Raw genomic sequence first — 14080 nt, 5'->3', positions numbered from 1 at the left:
ACACAGAAAAAGCCCGGAAGTGGCGCTGTGACTCAAGTGGCAGAGTGCTAGCCTTGAGCAAAGAGAAGCCAGGGACAGTGTTCAGGCCCTGAGTTCAAGCCCCATGACCGACAAGCAAGCAAGCAAATAAATGAATGAATGAATATGTAAACAAATAAATAAAACACATGCTCCTGAACATTATTTGAACTGCCCAGGACTACGGCGCTCTAAGAAAATAAAATGTAAGCTACAGACTTAATTTTACAGCCTCACTAAAAATTAGAGAACATTGCCAGGTACCAGTGACTCATGCCTGTAATCTGGCTACTCAGAGGGCTGAGATCTGAGGATCACACACAGTTCAAAGCTGGCCCGGGCAGAAAGTCCATGAGACTCTTTTCTCCAATTAGCCACCAGAAAACCGCAAGTGGTGCTGTGGCTCAAAGTGGTAGAGCAACAGCCTTGAGCTGAAGAGCTCAGGACAGCGCTCAGGAGCTGAGTTCAAGCCCCAGGACTTTAAAAAAAAGAAGAGTGGGGCTGGGAATATGGCCTACTGGTAGAGTGCTTGCCTCATATATATGAAGCCCTGGGTTTAATTCCTCAGCACAACAGACACAGAAAAGGCCAGAAGTGGCGCTGTGACTCAAGTGGCAGAGTGCTAGCCTTGAGCACAAAGAAGCCAGGGACAGTGTTCAGGCCCTGAGTTCAAGCCCCAGGACTGGCAAAAAAAAAAGAGAGTAACCTTCTTTCACCGTTCCAGGCCATCTCAACATGGACTAGCCCCATCTCCGTGCTCAGTGGCTACTTGCTGCACAGGACAGTGTGAGCCTGAGCCCTACGATGCAGGGATGCCTCACACTTGAGCTGTGCTGAAGACAGGGTCTCCCTGCAGGGCAGGCTGGGCTGAACTCTCCTGTGCACTGCCACGTGTCGCTAAGCACACATTTGTTAGATGAAGTACTAGTGTTACACAAATGATGGGAGTGAGAGGAAGAGCACATGGTGCCAGGGCTTGTAAGACTGGCACTAGACCACTTGAGCCACACTCAAGTCTGGTGCGCCTTGTTGGTCAATTACAGATGGACTCTCAAAGACTGCTGCCCTGCTGGTTGGCTTTGAACTCTTTCTCCCATCTCAGACTCCTGAGCAACTAAGGACTACACGTATAAGGAACCACGGTATCCTGAAATTTTGACCAGCACCCTGGCACTCTCTCCTGGCATGTGCTTAACATAATACATGGTCTTGAGCACACGCATCTGCTGGAAAAGGACAAGTATACTACTTATCTAGACAAAAACAGTACGGCATAAGACTTAAGGGGGATCGTCTGCAAGCCAAGTGTACACAGCATCCCAATTGTAACCACTAAGGCTTAAAACCAGTCACAGCACCATCATACCATGGTGTGTGCACACAACTTTGCCTATGAGAATGTTATCTCACTTAATAAACTGCCCCTGGCTGAGGGACTCCACAGGAGGTAAGAGCCTATGAGGACACATTAGTGAGGTACTAGGAAGGGGCTTATTCTGTGTTCACTGACCAGAAATACACTAAAAATTGCATTTATCTGGGCACCAGTGGCTTACGCCTATAATCTTAGCTATTCAGAAGGGTGGGAGCTGAAGCTCATGGACCGAAGGCCAGTTTGGGAATAAAAGTCCTTGATTCCATCTCCCGTTAACTAGTGGGGAGGTGGCTTACATAGCAGAGTGCCAACTGTAAGCAAACAAACCAAGAAAGCATGAAACACAAGTTAAAGCTCCATCTCTAAAATAATAGGCAAAAAGCAACACTAGAGATGCGGACCAAAAAGAACTGACAGAAACTCCACAATCTCTCATCAATTTCACTAAATAGATCATTGTTTATTATCTGAATTTTATAAAATATTTTGTTTTTGGGTTCCCTGGGGCTTGAACTCAGGGCCTGGGCACTATCTCTGAGCTTTCTTTTTCTTCTTTCTTCCCCACCCCCCACCTCCACCAGCACTTTATCACTTGTCTTTTTGGTGGTGAATTGGAGAGAATCTTACCAACAAGCTGAGCGCCAGTGGATCATGTGTCTAATCCTAGCTACTCAAGAGACTAAGATCTGAGGATAACAGTGCAAAGGCAAACTGGGCAGGAAAGTCAGGGAGAGTCTTATCTCCACCACAAAACCAAAGAGGAACTGTAGCTCCCAATAGCAGAGTGCTAGCCAAGAGCAAAAGAGCTCAGGGACAGCACCCAGGCTCTGAGTTTAAACTCAGGGACTGGCAAGGGGGGAAAAAAGAAGAGAGAATCTCATTCGTGGACTTACTTTCCTGCTCAGGCTGGCTTTAACCTCAATTCTCAGATCCTGAGTGGTTAAGATCACAGATATGAGCCACCAACACCTGGCTCAATATTGTTCTTTATTAGTAAGCTACCATTCTTGGGGAAAATGGGAAGTAAATATAGACCAAAGTAATGCACGTACTCCAAACTACTCCAACTCAAAGGATAGTCTACCATCAGCAACCAATTTCTGTTTGTATGAACAAGATTGAATCCAAGATTTTAAATACCTGCATCAAATGAAGGAAATCCCCCTCCAAATGATGGAAATCCACTGAAGGCAGAGAAAAACGAGCCTGCTCCTCGGTTTCTGCTTCCTCGAGGACCCCTTCGGTTCCCAAAAAAGTCATCAAACGGGTCTTCTAGAAACAAACAGAAATGGGTGCTATAAAAGTTTTATTCATATTTTTTCGCATGGGAGAAGGAAGAATGCCTTGTAACATCTTTTTCCTTGGGAACAAATCAAGTCATCACCAAGTAACAGAGCCAAACCATCTCAATGAATACTTTAACTAAAAACAGCATTATGTTCCCTCTTTTTCTCATTTCCTCCCTTCCACAATAAGGGGGAAAATAAACAGCATTACATGTACAGGTGTACACACAGAGACAAGGACACATAGAATTCTTAATCTTTCCTTTAAGGCTCAGTTGGGAGTCAAATCTGAATAACTGACAGATATATATTATACTTTCAGACAAAAGCAGGTGTTAACATTGTCACTAAAACACTAAAATGCTCCTGAAATTAAGGTCAGCAATGACTCAAAGCATTTAATTAAACATAGTATTTTAATTTTAAAAATATTAGCAGTGAGTTGTTTTTTTTTTTTCCTAACAGAATTTGCCAAGCACTGGTGGCTCACGCCTGTAATTCTTGCTACTCAGGAGGCTAAGCTCTGAGGATCAAGGTTCAAAGCTAATTACAGTAGGGAAGTCCATGAGACTCTTATATCCAATTAACCACCAGAAATCAGATGTGAAGCTGTAGCTCAAAATGATGAGTATGCTAACCTTGAGTGAAAAAGCTCAGGAAGAGTGCCCAGGCCCCAAGTTCAAGCCCCACGAGGCACAATTTATACATACTAGGTTGGGTTGTTGTTGTTGTTTTTTACTCTATCTGGGTTCATTGTGATTTTTTTTTTTTGTCCAGGAAAATGAAAAAATTGAGGAATAAAATACAGAAATCATGCTTACATTGGGACATACAGGAGAAAGAGAAGTCAGGACGTAAGAATAACAAATCGGTATACTACAGGAAGCCACTGAGCCGGAGGGAAAAAGTAGCCCAACCTGGGAACTGCTAAGCATGGATTCAGGAAATAATAGCACGGACACAACCACACGCAGCACTAGCACAACAAAGCTGCCACGTGAGGCAGAGGCCCCCAAGAAAGCCTGTGCCCAGGGTCAGATGTTAGAAAGGGAACAGACTCTGGCTAAAGCCTTCAATGGCTCTGAGGAAGGCAGAGGCTGAGAGAGGGTCCAGGAAGGCTGGAACCTGGAATCAGAACAGAGGCACATCCTATGCTTGCCCTATCCAAGAGGACTCCGAACTTGCTCTGCTTAAAGTAGAATTTAAAAAACAGGCTTGAAATGCCAGCAGGTACAGCAGCTACCTTCCAAGTGCTGGAAGGTGGGAGGAGAAAGTGGTATGAACAGCAACAGGGCGTAGACAGCCTCCAGCTCAATCCCATGCAAAGTGGCAATGGCAATGCAAGGAGAAGACAGATAAAGAGAACTGCTCTGCGACGCTGGCCGGTCAGTTCAATTTTTACTTCCCCAATAAATCCATCTTTTTATCGAGAGACAGACAGACAGACAGACAGACAGACACACACACACACACACCCGAGAGAGAACTGCTATGGTGACCAACAAGTCCAACCCTAACTAACCCTCACTTCCAGAGCTGGGTAGGCTTATGAGCTACTTCAAAATGAAGATTTCTTACATACGGAAAATGGCAGGCACCAGTGGCTCACACCTGTAATCCTAGCTACACAGGAGGCGGAGACCTGAGGAGCCAGGGGAATAAAGTCCGTGAGACTCCAATAAACCACTAAAAAACTAGAAGTGGCGCTGTGGCTCAAGTGGTAGAGTGCTAGCCTTGAGTTGAAGAGCTTAGGGACAGTGCCCAGGCCCAGGGTTCAATCCCCACGACCGACCAAAAAAGAAAAAGGAAAGGAGCTGGGACTGTCACTCAAGTGATAAACCCATCAATGAAACCAAATACAAAGAGAAGGGGGGGGGGGGAAGAACAATGAGGGGACAGGAAGCGGAAGGAATGAAAGAAGCCATATATAACAGCAAATGTGTCTAATCACAGTATTTATTTGGGAATATGAAGCAAGAAGATCTAGAATTCTAGGCCAGGGTGGACAGTGTCTCAAACCACACCAAAAGCAAACCAAATACAGAAACTGGTATATGAAATGTCTACCAAAATTAAGGATTACAATTAAAATTTACTACGTAATCCTTCTGTTGTAGGCTAAACTCCAAAAAAAAGCATGGTTAGCCTTATTATCCAAAATAAAATTCTAATCAAGTCATTCTTCTGTACACTCTAAAACTTCACAATGAAAAATATAATTCAGTGGCCCATGTCTTATAATCCTAGCTACTCAGGAGGCTGAGAGGTGAGAATCCCAGTTCGAAGCCAATCCAGGCATGAAGTCTGTGAGACTCTTATTTCCAATGAACTACCTCAAAAAAAGCCAGAAATGGTGCTGTGGCTCAAGTAGTAGAGCGCCAGCCTTGAGCAAAAGAGCTCAGGGACAATACCCAGGCCCTGAGTTCAAACCCCATGACTACTCCAAAAAGAAATAAAAGAAAAAGATAATTGTTATATCTTCCTACAACATCCCCTTCATCACTGTTACAGCGATTATTCTAAAGACCAGGCACTGAGGTCTTATGCCAGTAATCCCTAGCTAGTCACGAGGCTAAGGATCAAGGCTCTAAGCCAACCCAAGCAAGAAGAAGAAAAAAAAAAAAACAAAAAAAACAAACTGACCTGTCCCTTCTTTTTTCCATTCCTATATAAACCAGGTTTCTTTTTCTGTTTAAAAAGGACAAACGGGGCTCAGAGATTGACTCCGACTATCAAGAATCTCAGGCTTCATTCAACCCCACATCACACATACATTTTTTTAAAGGGGGGGTATATTTTAGAAATAAACTGTAATGATCAAGACCCTGTTAATAAAATAAATAAAATAATAATAAAAATGCTGTTAATAGAAATAAAACTCAGGGAGATATTTCACATAACCCGAGTGAGAGCACTTCTTTCAAGCCACAGGGTACAGCTGAAGGCACAGGGCACGCAGACAGGTAATGGAGAGGACCCTGAATCACACCCACTAGCTGACCACACTGCCAGCTGTGCAAAGGACTGTGCCTCATCCGTGTTTCCCCTCGCTTCCGGAATGCTTGTACATGAACATGTGCGTACTTGGGTCAGGCTCTTTCGTGTCTTCCTTCTCTCACCATGTAGCATGAGCCTCAGGCCTCACGCTACGACAGTGACTCATTGCAAACGTTATCTCCAATGGGAGGAGGACAGCGCGCTATAAAGCACGCAGCCGGCTACCTGCAGTACAACTGCAGCACTCACACGAGGCAGAATTATGGCCCTCCTTCCATTTTCACCTAGAGATGAAGACGGGTTATACAGAATGCAAGCAGGCTCCCAGCCGACTGGTTCCCTTCATGTGTCACTTCCTTAGGCCACGTGGTGGCCAAATATAGTTTTAGTCAAGCAGGAACCCGGGAGTGTCTGGTTGAAAATAGCACTGCGGTGAATACAGTAACAAACATCATACAGCCCATCTGGGAAGCTAACTCTCCAGCCTGACAGCTCCACAACACAGCTGCACAAAGGTGCTACAGGCCCTATTCACCAGCTCTGGTAACTTGTGAGTGAAAAATCCTTTCACAGGAATCACTAGGCAAGCTCGATCCTGAGATACAGGTATTATTCTCCCAGGGGATGGCTATTATTTTTATTTAACTCGTTCCTTTCAATATCCCAGTCACTGTATCAAATGCTTCTTTACTGTGTGAGACTGGCACTCCACCACTTGAGCCCCAACTTTATTTATAGATAAGTGTCTCACAGATTTGCCTGCTAGAACTGGCTTAGAAAGAACCTTGATCCTCAGATCTCAGCCTCCGAAGTAGCTAGGATTAACCAATGTCCAGCTCAAAAGCTTCTTTAAAATTTAAGCTTGTATGGCAATATTGGCTCACACCTATAATCACAGCTACTCAGGAAGCTGAGATCTGAGGATCATGGTTTGAAGCCAGCAAGGGCAGGAAAATCCCTGAGGCCCGTATCTCCAGGTTAAATACCAAAAAACCAAAATGGACCTGTGGTTCGAGTGGTAGAATGCTAGCCTTGAGTTTTCAAAAGGCTAAGGTGTGACAGTGCCCAGGCCCTGAATTCAAGCCCCAGGACCAGCAGCAGCCCCCACCCCCCAATTAATAAGCTTGCTAGTCTCTGATGAATACTAATCCCAGTTCAGAATATCAGCAAGACTAAAGTAATTAACTGTAATGATGTCAAACTTAAGAGCTAAAACTCGCGCAAAACATACACGTATAATATATAAAGCTCAAAGAAAACAAATATGATCATTAAGACGCATTCTTAAGCTCCACACCTATGGAGGCGCAGGAGCGAAGTATATCCACCCTCTTCAGGGCGGTCCCACACTGGTCCCCTGACAAGAAGTGTGAAGCCTGCGTGGCTTCAGGCCCAACCGCTCCTCTCCTGTGGCAGTCCCCAGGGCACACCACCACGGGGACAGGAGGACCCGAGACACCAGAACCACACCCGACAAAAAGCCTAGGGGACCGTGGGAATTTCAAACACAGGAAACACTCCCTCTTCACAGGTTCAAAAACTATTCATGCTTGGCATGGCAGTACACGCCTGTATCACACCACTAGGGAGGCTAAGGGCAGGAGTGCCCTGCATTCTGACCAACTCGGCCTGGGCAACTTACTGAGACCCTGTCCCAATCAACAACAGTGGTAACTGCCAGGGACACTGAGACCCACATCAAGCTGGACAGGCATGGGCAGCTCCATCTCCCAGGACTACAACTGCATTTTCTAAACAGGCATTGCTTGCATCCTCACAAGTAAAATGTACAATCTGTAGCAAGGGAAGCAGGTAAACAAAGCAGTGGCTACCGTGACTATTAGAGGTTCGCTGCAGGCCCACTCAGATCTGGCTTCCTGGGTCTCCTCTCCCTGGACCACACCAGGGAAGAGGCCTGGTCTAGGCAGAGCATGAGAAGTACCTGTTACATCATTTTTAACTTCTAGAGGTCATCTGTTACAGAGCCCGGGGTCTGCCGGTTTTTGTACAAGGAGCCCTGTAGACAAGAAGTCCTCATTGCTGGACAGCCTACTTCTTCCCAGGAGTAAGCACGACAGCAACAGTGTTCCTCCTGTGGAGTTCTCTCTACCCCTGATCTAAGACCCGCCCTCCTTCCCATCAGCCCCCTCACACAACACTTAACCTGTTTACCTTCTCTGGAGGTACATGGAAGAGCACTAAGAATGTAGGTGCTTAGGGGAAGAGTGGGTGAGAATGTTTCAAGGGGCTCCATTGATCAAGACATTGTACTCATGAGCTGCTTCATTAAATGGTAGCTCCTTTATACAGCTTAAGATTAAAAAGATTAAAGATTAAAAACATAGAAATCTTCAGAATCACCTTTCTCCTGACTGATGAGGCAGAGGAAATTCAGTGTAGAATCTCTCAGAACACAATGAAAAGCTGAAGATCACTTAGAATTCTCCTGAAATGGGGATGCCAAGTTAAAGTCCAGCATTTTCTAACTTGCCCCAGATCTCAGAGCACATGTCACAAAGTATACACCCCATGTAAACTGTGGGGGGATCGCCTGACACTCCACGGAGCAGTAGAAAACATCCTTGAGACAGGGCACAGCTTTGCTCAAGCTCCAATGACTACAGGAAACATTCATTTTAGTGACTTTAGTTGGAAGCCAATCTAGCTTGGTGTATGTGTGCACGCGCCAATACTGTGGCTTCAAATCAGGGCATGGGTGCTTTACTGTTCCACTCAAGGCTGGTGTTCCACCACTTAAACGATTCCTCCACTTCCAGCTTTTTGGTGCTTAACTGAAGAGACTCCAGAACTTCCCTGCAGGTACCTAGCTGCTAGTCACAAACATGAACCACCACCCCAGCACTGGGCCTAACGTGTTTTTCCATCTGTACTTGAAGCCTGCATTTCCTGTGTGTTTGGGAAGGAGGCAGGTGGCACTGTCCTTAAATTGGGGATGCTCACCAGGAGGCTGCCACAGCTACATTGTCCCTGACAGTGCAGGACACAGTGCGGGGCCACATGTAGGATTAAACAAATCTGCTTTGCCTCTCTTCCATCTCCTTATTGACACCTTTGTAATTTCCAATTCTTCTTTGTATGTGGTTATAAGGTTTTGCTCTTCCTTCTCTCCACTCTTACTAGCTTCTAAGACAGAATCCCAAGCCTCTGAAGAAGACTATTACAGGTTCATGGAGGCCCTGCAGAAACAGGCTGGAGTGCTCCTTCCTCCCAGGTAGGTGTGTCCACTTATGAATAAATGTCTGCGCAGATGACAAAGGTAACCTGAGGTCACTGGCATGAACCCCAATCCAGAGATCGAACTGGTGGCTCCCGCACAGCCAGGAGACCATGTGATGACACAGGGAGAAGAAGAAAACCACCTAGAGCCCAGGTCTGTGTGCGGACTCCATCAGCTGGAGATAGCCTGGGACAGATCCTTCATTGGCCCAGTCAGCATCTTGATCCTGGGCTGGTCTGGACATGCAGCACAGGAGAGGATGTTAAACCATCCAATGCATGGCACTTGGTTATTGAGCCCTAAAAAATTCAAGAGACAGGGCTGGGAATGTGGCCTAGTGGTAGAGTGCTCGCCTCGTATACATGAAGCCATGGGTTCAATTCCTCAGCACCACATATACAGAAAAGCCCAGAAGTGGCACGGTGGCTCAAGTGGTAGAGTGCTAGCCTTGAGCAGAAAGAAACCAAGGACAGTGCTCAGGCCCTGAGTCCAAGCCCCAGGACTGGCAAAAGAAAAAAAAAAGTAGAGACCAAAACACTTGAGGGCCTTTAGCTGCGCCTTCTGAGAGACGACAGCCTACTGGGTGACCCGCATCCGCTGGCTCCTTCAATTACAAGGCAGCTAAGCTTATCTGACTGACTCAGGACAGCACTGAGGTGACAGAATAAACTTCTTTATTCTAGATCAACATTGGGCAAACTAAACTTTATCTCATAAAAGAGACTGAGGGTAGTTCCTTTCACAGTTTATTGTTGAACAAGCAGCAGCTCCGGCTCCGGCCCACTGTGCTCCTCCTCGCTCAGCAGCTCCTCAAACTCCTCCTCGCTGAGCAGTTCCTCCTCCAGGTCCCAGGGACTGGCTTCCTCCTCGCTGGATATGAGGTCCAAGTCCTCACTGAGAAGTTCACCCTGGGCCCAGCTATAGCCTTCGCTTGGCTCCTCTTCACTAAAGAGGTCCAGTTCCTCACTGGATATCACATCCAAAACCTCACTGCTCTCTTCACTTGGGGTGTCTTCTCCTGTCTCCTCAAACCAGGGCTGGTCTAGTTCTTCACTAGGCTCCAAGTCCTCACTGGCCATTTCCTCGAGCCCTGGGAAGTAAAATGACTGACTCACTACAGCACGCCATTTTCACCCTCCACACATCACTCCTCCTCCCCAAACTCCATGCCCTGTGGCCTCGCCACTGCTGAGCTGGTTGTTTCCTTCAAAGTTCACAGGACTGATACTCCCGTGAAGGAAAAAACAAACTCTCAAGTGTTAAAATGAAAAGGCTCTTTGGAACAACAGTCAAAGTTGTTTTGGCTTTCCAAAAAAAAAAAAGGAAGGGGGGGGGGGCCTGGATCTGTGCACCACAGGTCATGGTTTAAAGTCAGCTCAGGAGGGAAAGCTCCTGAGACTTATCTCCAATTAACTGCCCTAACAAAGTCAGAAATGAGCTGTGGCTGGAGTGATAACAGTGGAAGCCTTGAGCAAAAAGGAGCTCAGGGACAATGCCTAGGACCAGAGTGGAGGAGAGGGGTGCTTACACCCAGGCAGTTTCTAAATACTTCTGCCCCTGACTCTAAAGGGATGGAAAGGCTGTTAGCCAGGTGCCAGTGGGGTCACTCTTACATTCCTAGCTATTCAGAAGGCTATTACCTGTAGGCCAAGGTTCAAAGTCAGCCCAGGGAGACAAATCCAAGAAATTCATCTCCAACTAATTAGCAAAAAAGTTAGAAGTAGAGGTATGGCTTAAGTAGTAGGGCATCAGCTTTTTTTTATATTTGGGTGGGGGGGACGACATGGACCCACTAAGAGTCTCAAGTTTAAGAATCCACTGTCTCGGGCTGGGGATATAGCCTAGTGGCAAGAGTGCCTGCCTCGGATACACGAGGCCCTAGGTTCGATTCCCCAGCACCACATATACAGAAAACGGCCAGAAGGGGCGCTGTGGCTCAAGTGGCAGAGTGCTAGCCTTGAGCGGGAAGAAGCCAGGGACAGTGCTCAGGCCCTGAGTCCAAGGCCCAGGACTGGACAAAAAAAAAAAAAAGAGAATCCACTGTCTCACCCCACTCCCAAGAAAAAAGAACAATTATCAGGAATTTGTCTATTGTAGAACACCAGTCATGGTGGTATCCTGAGATGAAGCGACCACCCTAATCCAAATCAGAACACCCTCTACATACCCAATATTCTGATGGGTGTACTTCCATGTGCCCACTGGCTGTGGTCTGGAGTACAGTCTCATTTTAGAGCTCCTTCCAAACCCAGCTCTCCCCCACTTCCTGGGAGAGCTGCTGCCTGTGGGGTGGGTACTGAGGGGTTCTGCCATCAAGACCCCAGGCACAACTTTCCCTAACTGCCACCACCTCAGGAACAGGCTGTGAAATCCCCAAAGGGCTCTAGAACTGACAAGTGTTTCAAAGTGCAGCTACAAACTCACAACCCTCCTGCTTCTGTGCCTCCTAAGTATCTGGGATCTAAGTATCTGAGCCCAGCCATCTTTTGAGCTATTTCTCTGAAAGCCAAAATTGAGGAGAAAAACTAGGACTGAAAAATAATTTCCTACAAGCAATGGACACTGTCACTAGGTTGTGCTACTAACCATCGCCAGGCCCCCAGCCAGGCAAGCTGGGCTCCGCCCTACACTACACATACCGCCAGCGGGCTGCACAGTCACTTCATACAGGTAGTAGCCGTGAAGCAGCTTCTTTTCCTGCGAGTAAATCCTTACAGCCTGAAAATGGAAGTCCCCCAGAACACCTACAAGAATGGAATGCGTTAGTATCACACCTCCCGTCTCAGGGCTGCTGGCAGGCCTGCTTTACATCTGAGCAGTCCACCTGAGATGGAGCACAAGAGCAGTTTCGGTAGCCTAGGGTCTCTGGAGGAGAAGGCAAATTTACTCATTCACAAACTTATTGTACATTCTTATCCCTTGGTATAATCATACAAAAATTATTTATAGGAAAATCATTTCTCACGGAGAACTTTGGCATGTCAAGTTCATTTTCCCAAGAAAACAAATCCTCGCTATAAAAGGCATCACTGAAATAACCATTTCCCTTTCACATGCTTGGGGATTGGTGGTAGAGAGGGACTAGTGTTCTATCACTAACCTTCATTCTTTCCCAACCTCTGCCCCACTGGAGCCGTGAAAGGGCGCGGCTAGGAAGGTGGCTTGGTGGTACAGTGCTTGCCTGGCATGCACGAAGTCCTTGGTTTGAATCCTTAAACAGAAAAGGCTGGAAATGATGCTGTGGCTCAAGTGGTAGAGTGGTAGCCTTGAGCAAAAGACGCTCAGGGACAGCCCCTAGGCCCTGAATTCAAGCCCCAGGACTGGCACAAAGAGAATGAGGAGGGGAGGGAGGGGTAGGAACGGGCAGTAGAGGCAGGGAAATATTATGTAGTCCAGACTGGCCCCCAACTCACCATCCTCCTGCCCCCCAAGGGCTGGGATTCACGGTGATACACCGCCACACTGACTTCTGGGGGGGGGGGGGGGGGGACGGCAGGGTGCCAGGATACTGGGATTTCTCACTCCTGCTTTACTTTTCTGTTCAAGGCTAGCAATCTACCAAACCTCTACTTCCAACTTCTTGAATCATGTAAGATAAAGTTTTAGGGTGCGCCTGACATCTTTCGCTGCAGAAATCAGCCCACTTCATCTTGTGTACACCAGAACTATAACTTAAGCCAGGAAGGATGCTGTTTCCTAATCTGGCCACCAAGACACTCATGGCATCAGAAAACTGGATGTAAAACCACCCCACACAGCCTTGCCTCCAAACAGCCCATGCAGGGTTTACTAAAATATTTTGAAGAGAAATCAAAATTGTTCATTTTTGGCCAAGTACCATCATGCCTAATCCTTGCTACACAGGCAGCTTGAGATTTGAGGATCACCATCCAAAGCCAGCCCAGTAAAATCAGTGACATTTTTACTTCCAATTAACCATCAAAGAGCTAGAGGTGGGACTGTGGCTCAAGCAGTAGTAGAGTGCCAGCCTTGAGTAAAAATGCTAAAGGACAGCGTCCAGGTCCTGAGTTCAAGCCCTAGGACCAGAACAAAACAGTTCTTTAATTGTTCATTTTCCTCACAAACTATTGCCTATGGCAAGCAAACAGTAACAGACACAAATGTAGTTCTGTTTATCTATGTTACAAGTATCCTTCATCAGAAGTACATGGAGGGCATAAGTGGTGAGACGCTTAATGAACATCACTACCTGTCCTCACAGAGAGGCCTCTCAATGCATACGGTGCCCATGGCAACAGTAAATCATGCCCATTTGTAGCTAGGAAAAGACCAAGGCTCACCGTGTCCCACAGCAAACATTTTCCTGCTGATTCTTTTTGGCTTTTCATGTGTCCATGAACAAGCTATTAATGAGCTGTCCTTCCCTCCCTCAATAAGGTTGCTCAAAACCATACTATACTCTAAGACTTAGAAAAATCTCAGAACCCATACATTTTGAGGTCAGATGAAGGACTCAAGACCTACTAGATCCAGGGCAGAACTGCTCTTCACAACGAGGACAGGCAGCTCCAAATGCCCCCTCTCCTTGTGAAACCCAACTACTCTTCTCTCTCCCTCCTGGGAAATGCCTGGTAAGTGTTCAAGCCTCCTCAACCCATGCACCCAGCAACAACGAAGACAAACACACAATATGCCTTCCCCCCTTAATATACAAAAGACAAGACCAGAAGTAGCAACCTGTTCAGTGCTGACTTCCTAGGCCCCCAAGGCATAGCAAGCAGAGGACCAGCAATAAGAAGAAAACCCTACAAGCAGACACCTAACAAGAACGTGTGACACCTGAGACGGTTTCAGACATCAGGACTGAGGCAAGAGATAAAAACACTTTTTCCCATAGTCCAATAGCTGCGGAACCAACACTGTCTTTAACTACTGACTTCTTAAGTCAAAAAGAATGCTCTTTAAAAAAAAAAAAAAGAATGCTCTTCTCACAAACTGTGAAGCCAATGACTGTAAGATAATAAAAGAAAAGTGTACAAATGAAATGTCTTCTGAACAGATTCTATGATGTATAGTGGTTTTAACAAGACTCCAGAGCAAATTCATACATTAACTTGGGAGCAAGAGTACAATTAGTGCATCACCTTTATAATAACAATTTAAAAAGTCTAAAGAGTGGGATTAAAGCATACCTCGGTGGAAGCG

General features: G+C 46.3%; 1 protein-coding gene and 1 long non-coding RNA gene across 7 annotated transcripts in view; one reads left to right on the top strand and one right to left on the bottom strand.

Annotated features, from left to right (window-relative positions):
* Dnajb6 (DnaJ heat shock protein family (Hsp40) member B6) overlaps window positions 1–14080 on the bottom strand; it is a 74006-nt gene that overhangs the window by 34487 nt on the left and 25439 nt on the right. For 3 of the 6 annotated variants that reach the window (XM_048340541.1, XM_048340539.1, XM_048340543.1), the window contains one exon: window positions 2534–2665. In XM_048340541.1, the coding sequence (XP_048196498.1) occupies window positions 2534–2665 (132 nt within the window). Of the gene's footprint in view, window positions 1–2533; window positions 2666–9571; window positions 10005–11553; window positions 11659–14080 lie in introns of those variants that run through there. The other 3 variants (XM_048340542.1, XM_048340545.1, XM_048340544.1) reach the window with 2 other exon arrangements.
* LOC125347359 lies at window positions 3001–13054 on the top strand. The gene is made up of 3 exons (XR_007210153.1): window positions 3001–3120; window positions 9660–9665; window positions 13042–13054. It is a non-coding gene; the product is annotated as an uncharacterized LOC125347359 (long non-coding RNA).

This window comes from Perognathus longimembris, chromosome 2, assembly GCF_023159225.1.
Source record: "Perognathus longimembris pacificus isolate PPM17 chromosome 2, ASM2315922v1, whole genome shotgun sequence".
Taxonomy (NCBI): Eukaryota; Metazoa; Chordata; class Mammalia; order Rodentia; family Heteromyidae; genus Perognathus; species Perognathus longimembris.
This window is presented reverse-complemented; position numbering and strand designations above follow the sequence as displayed.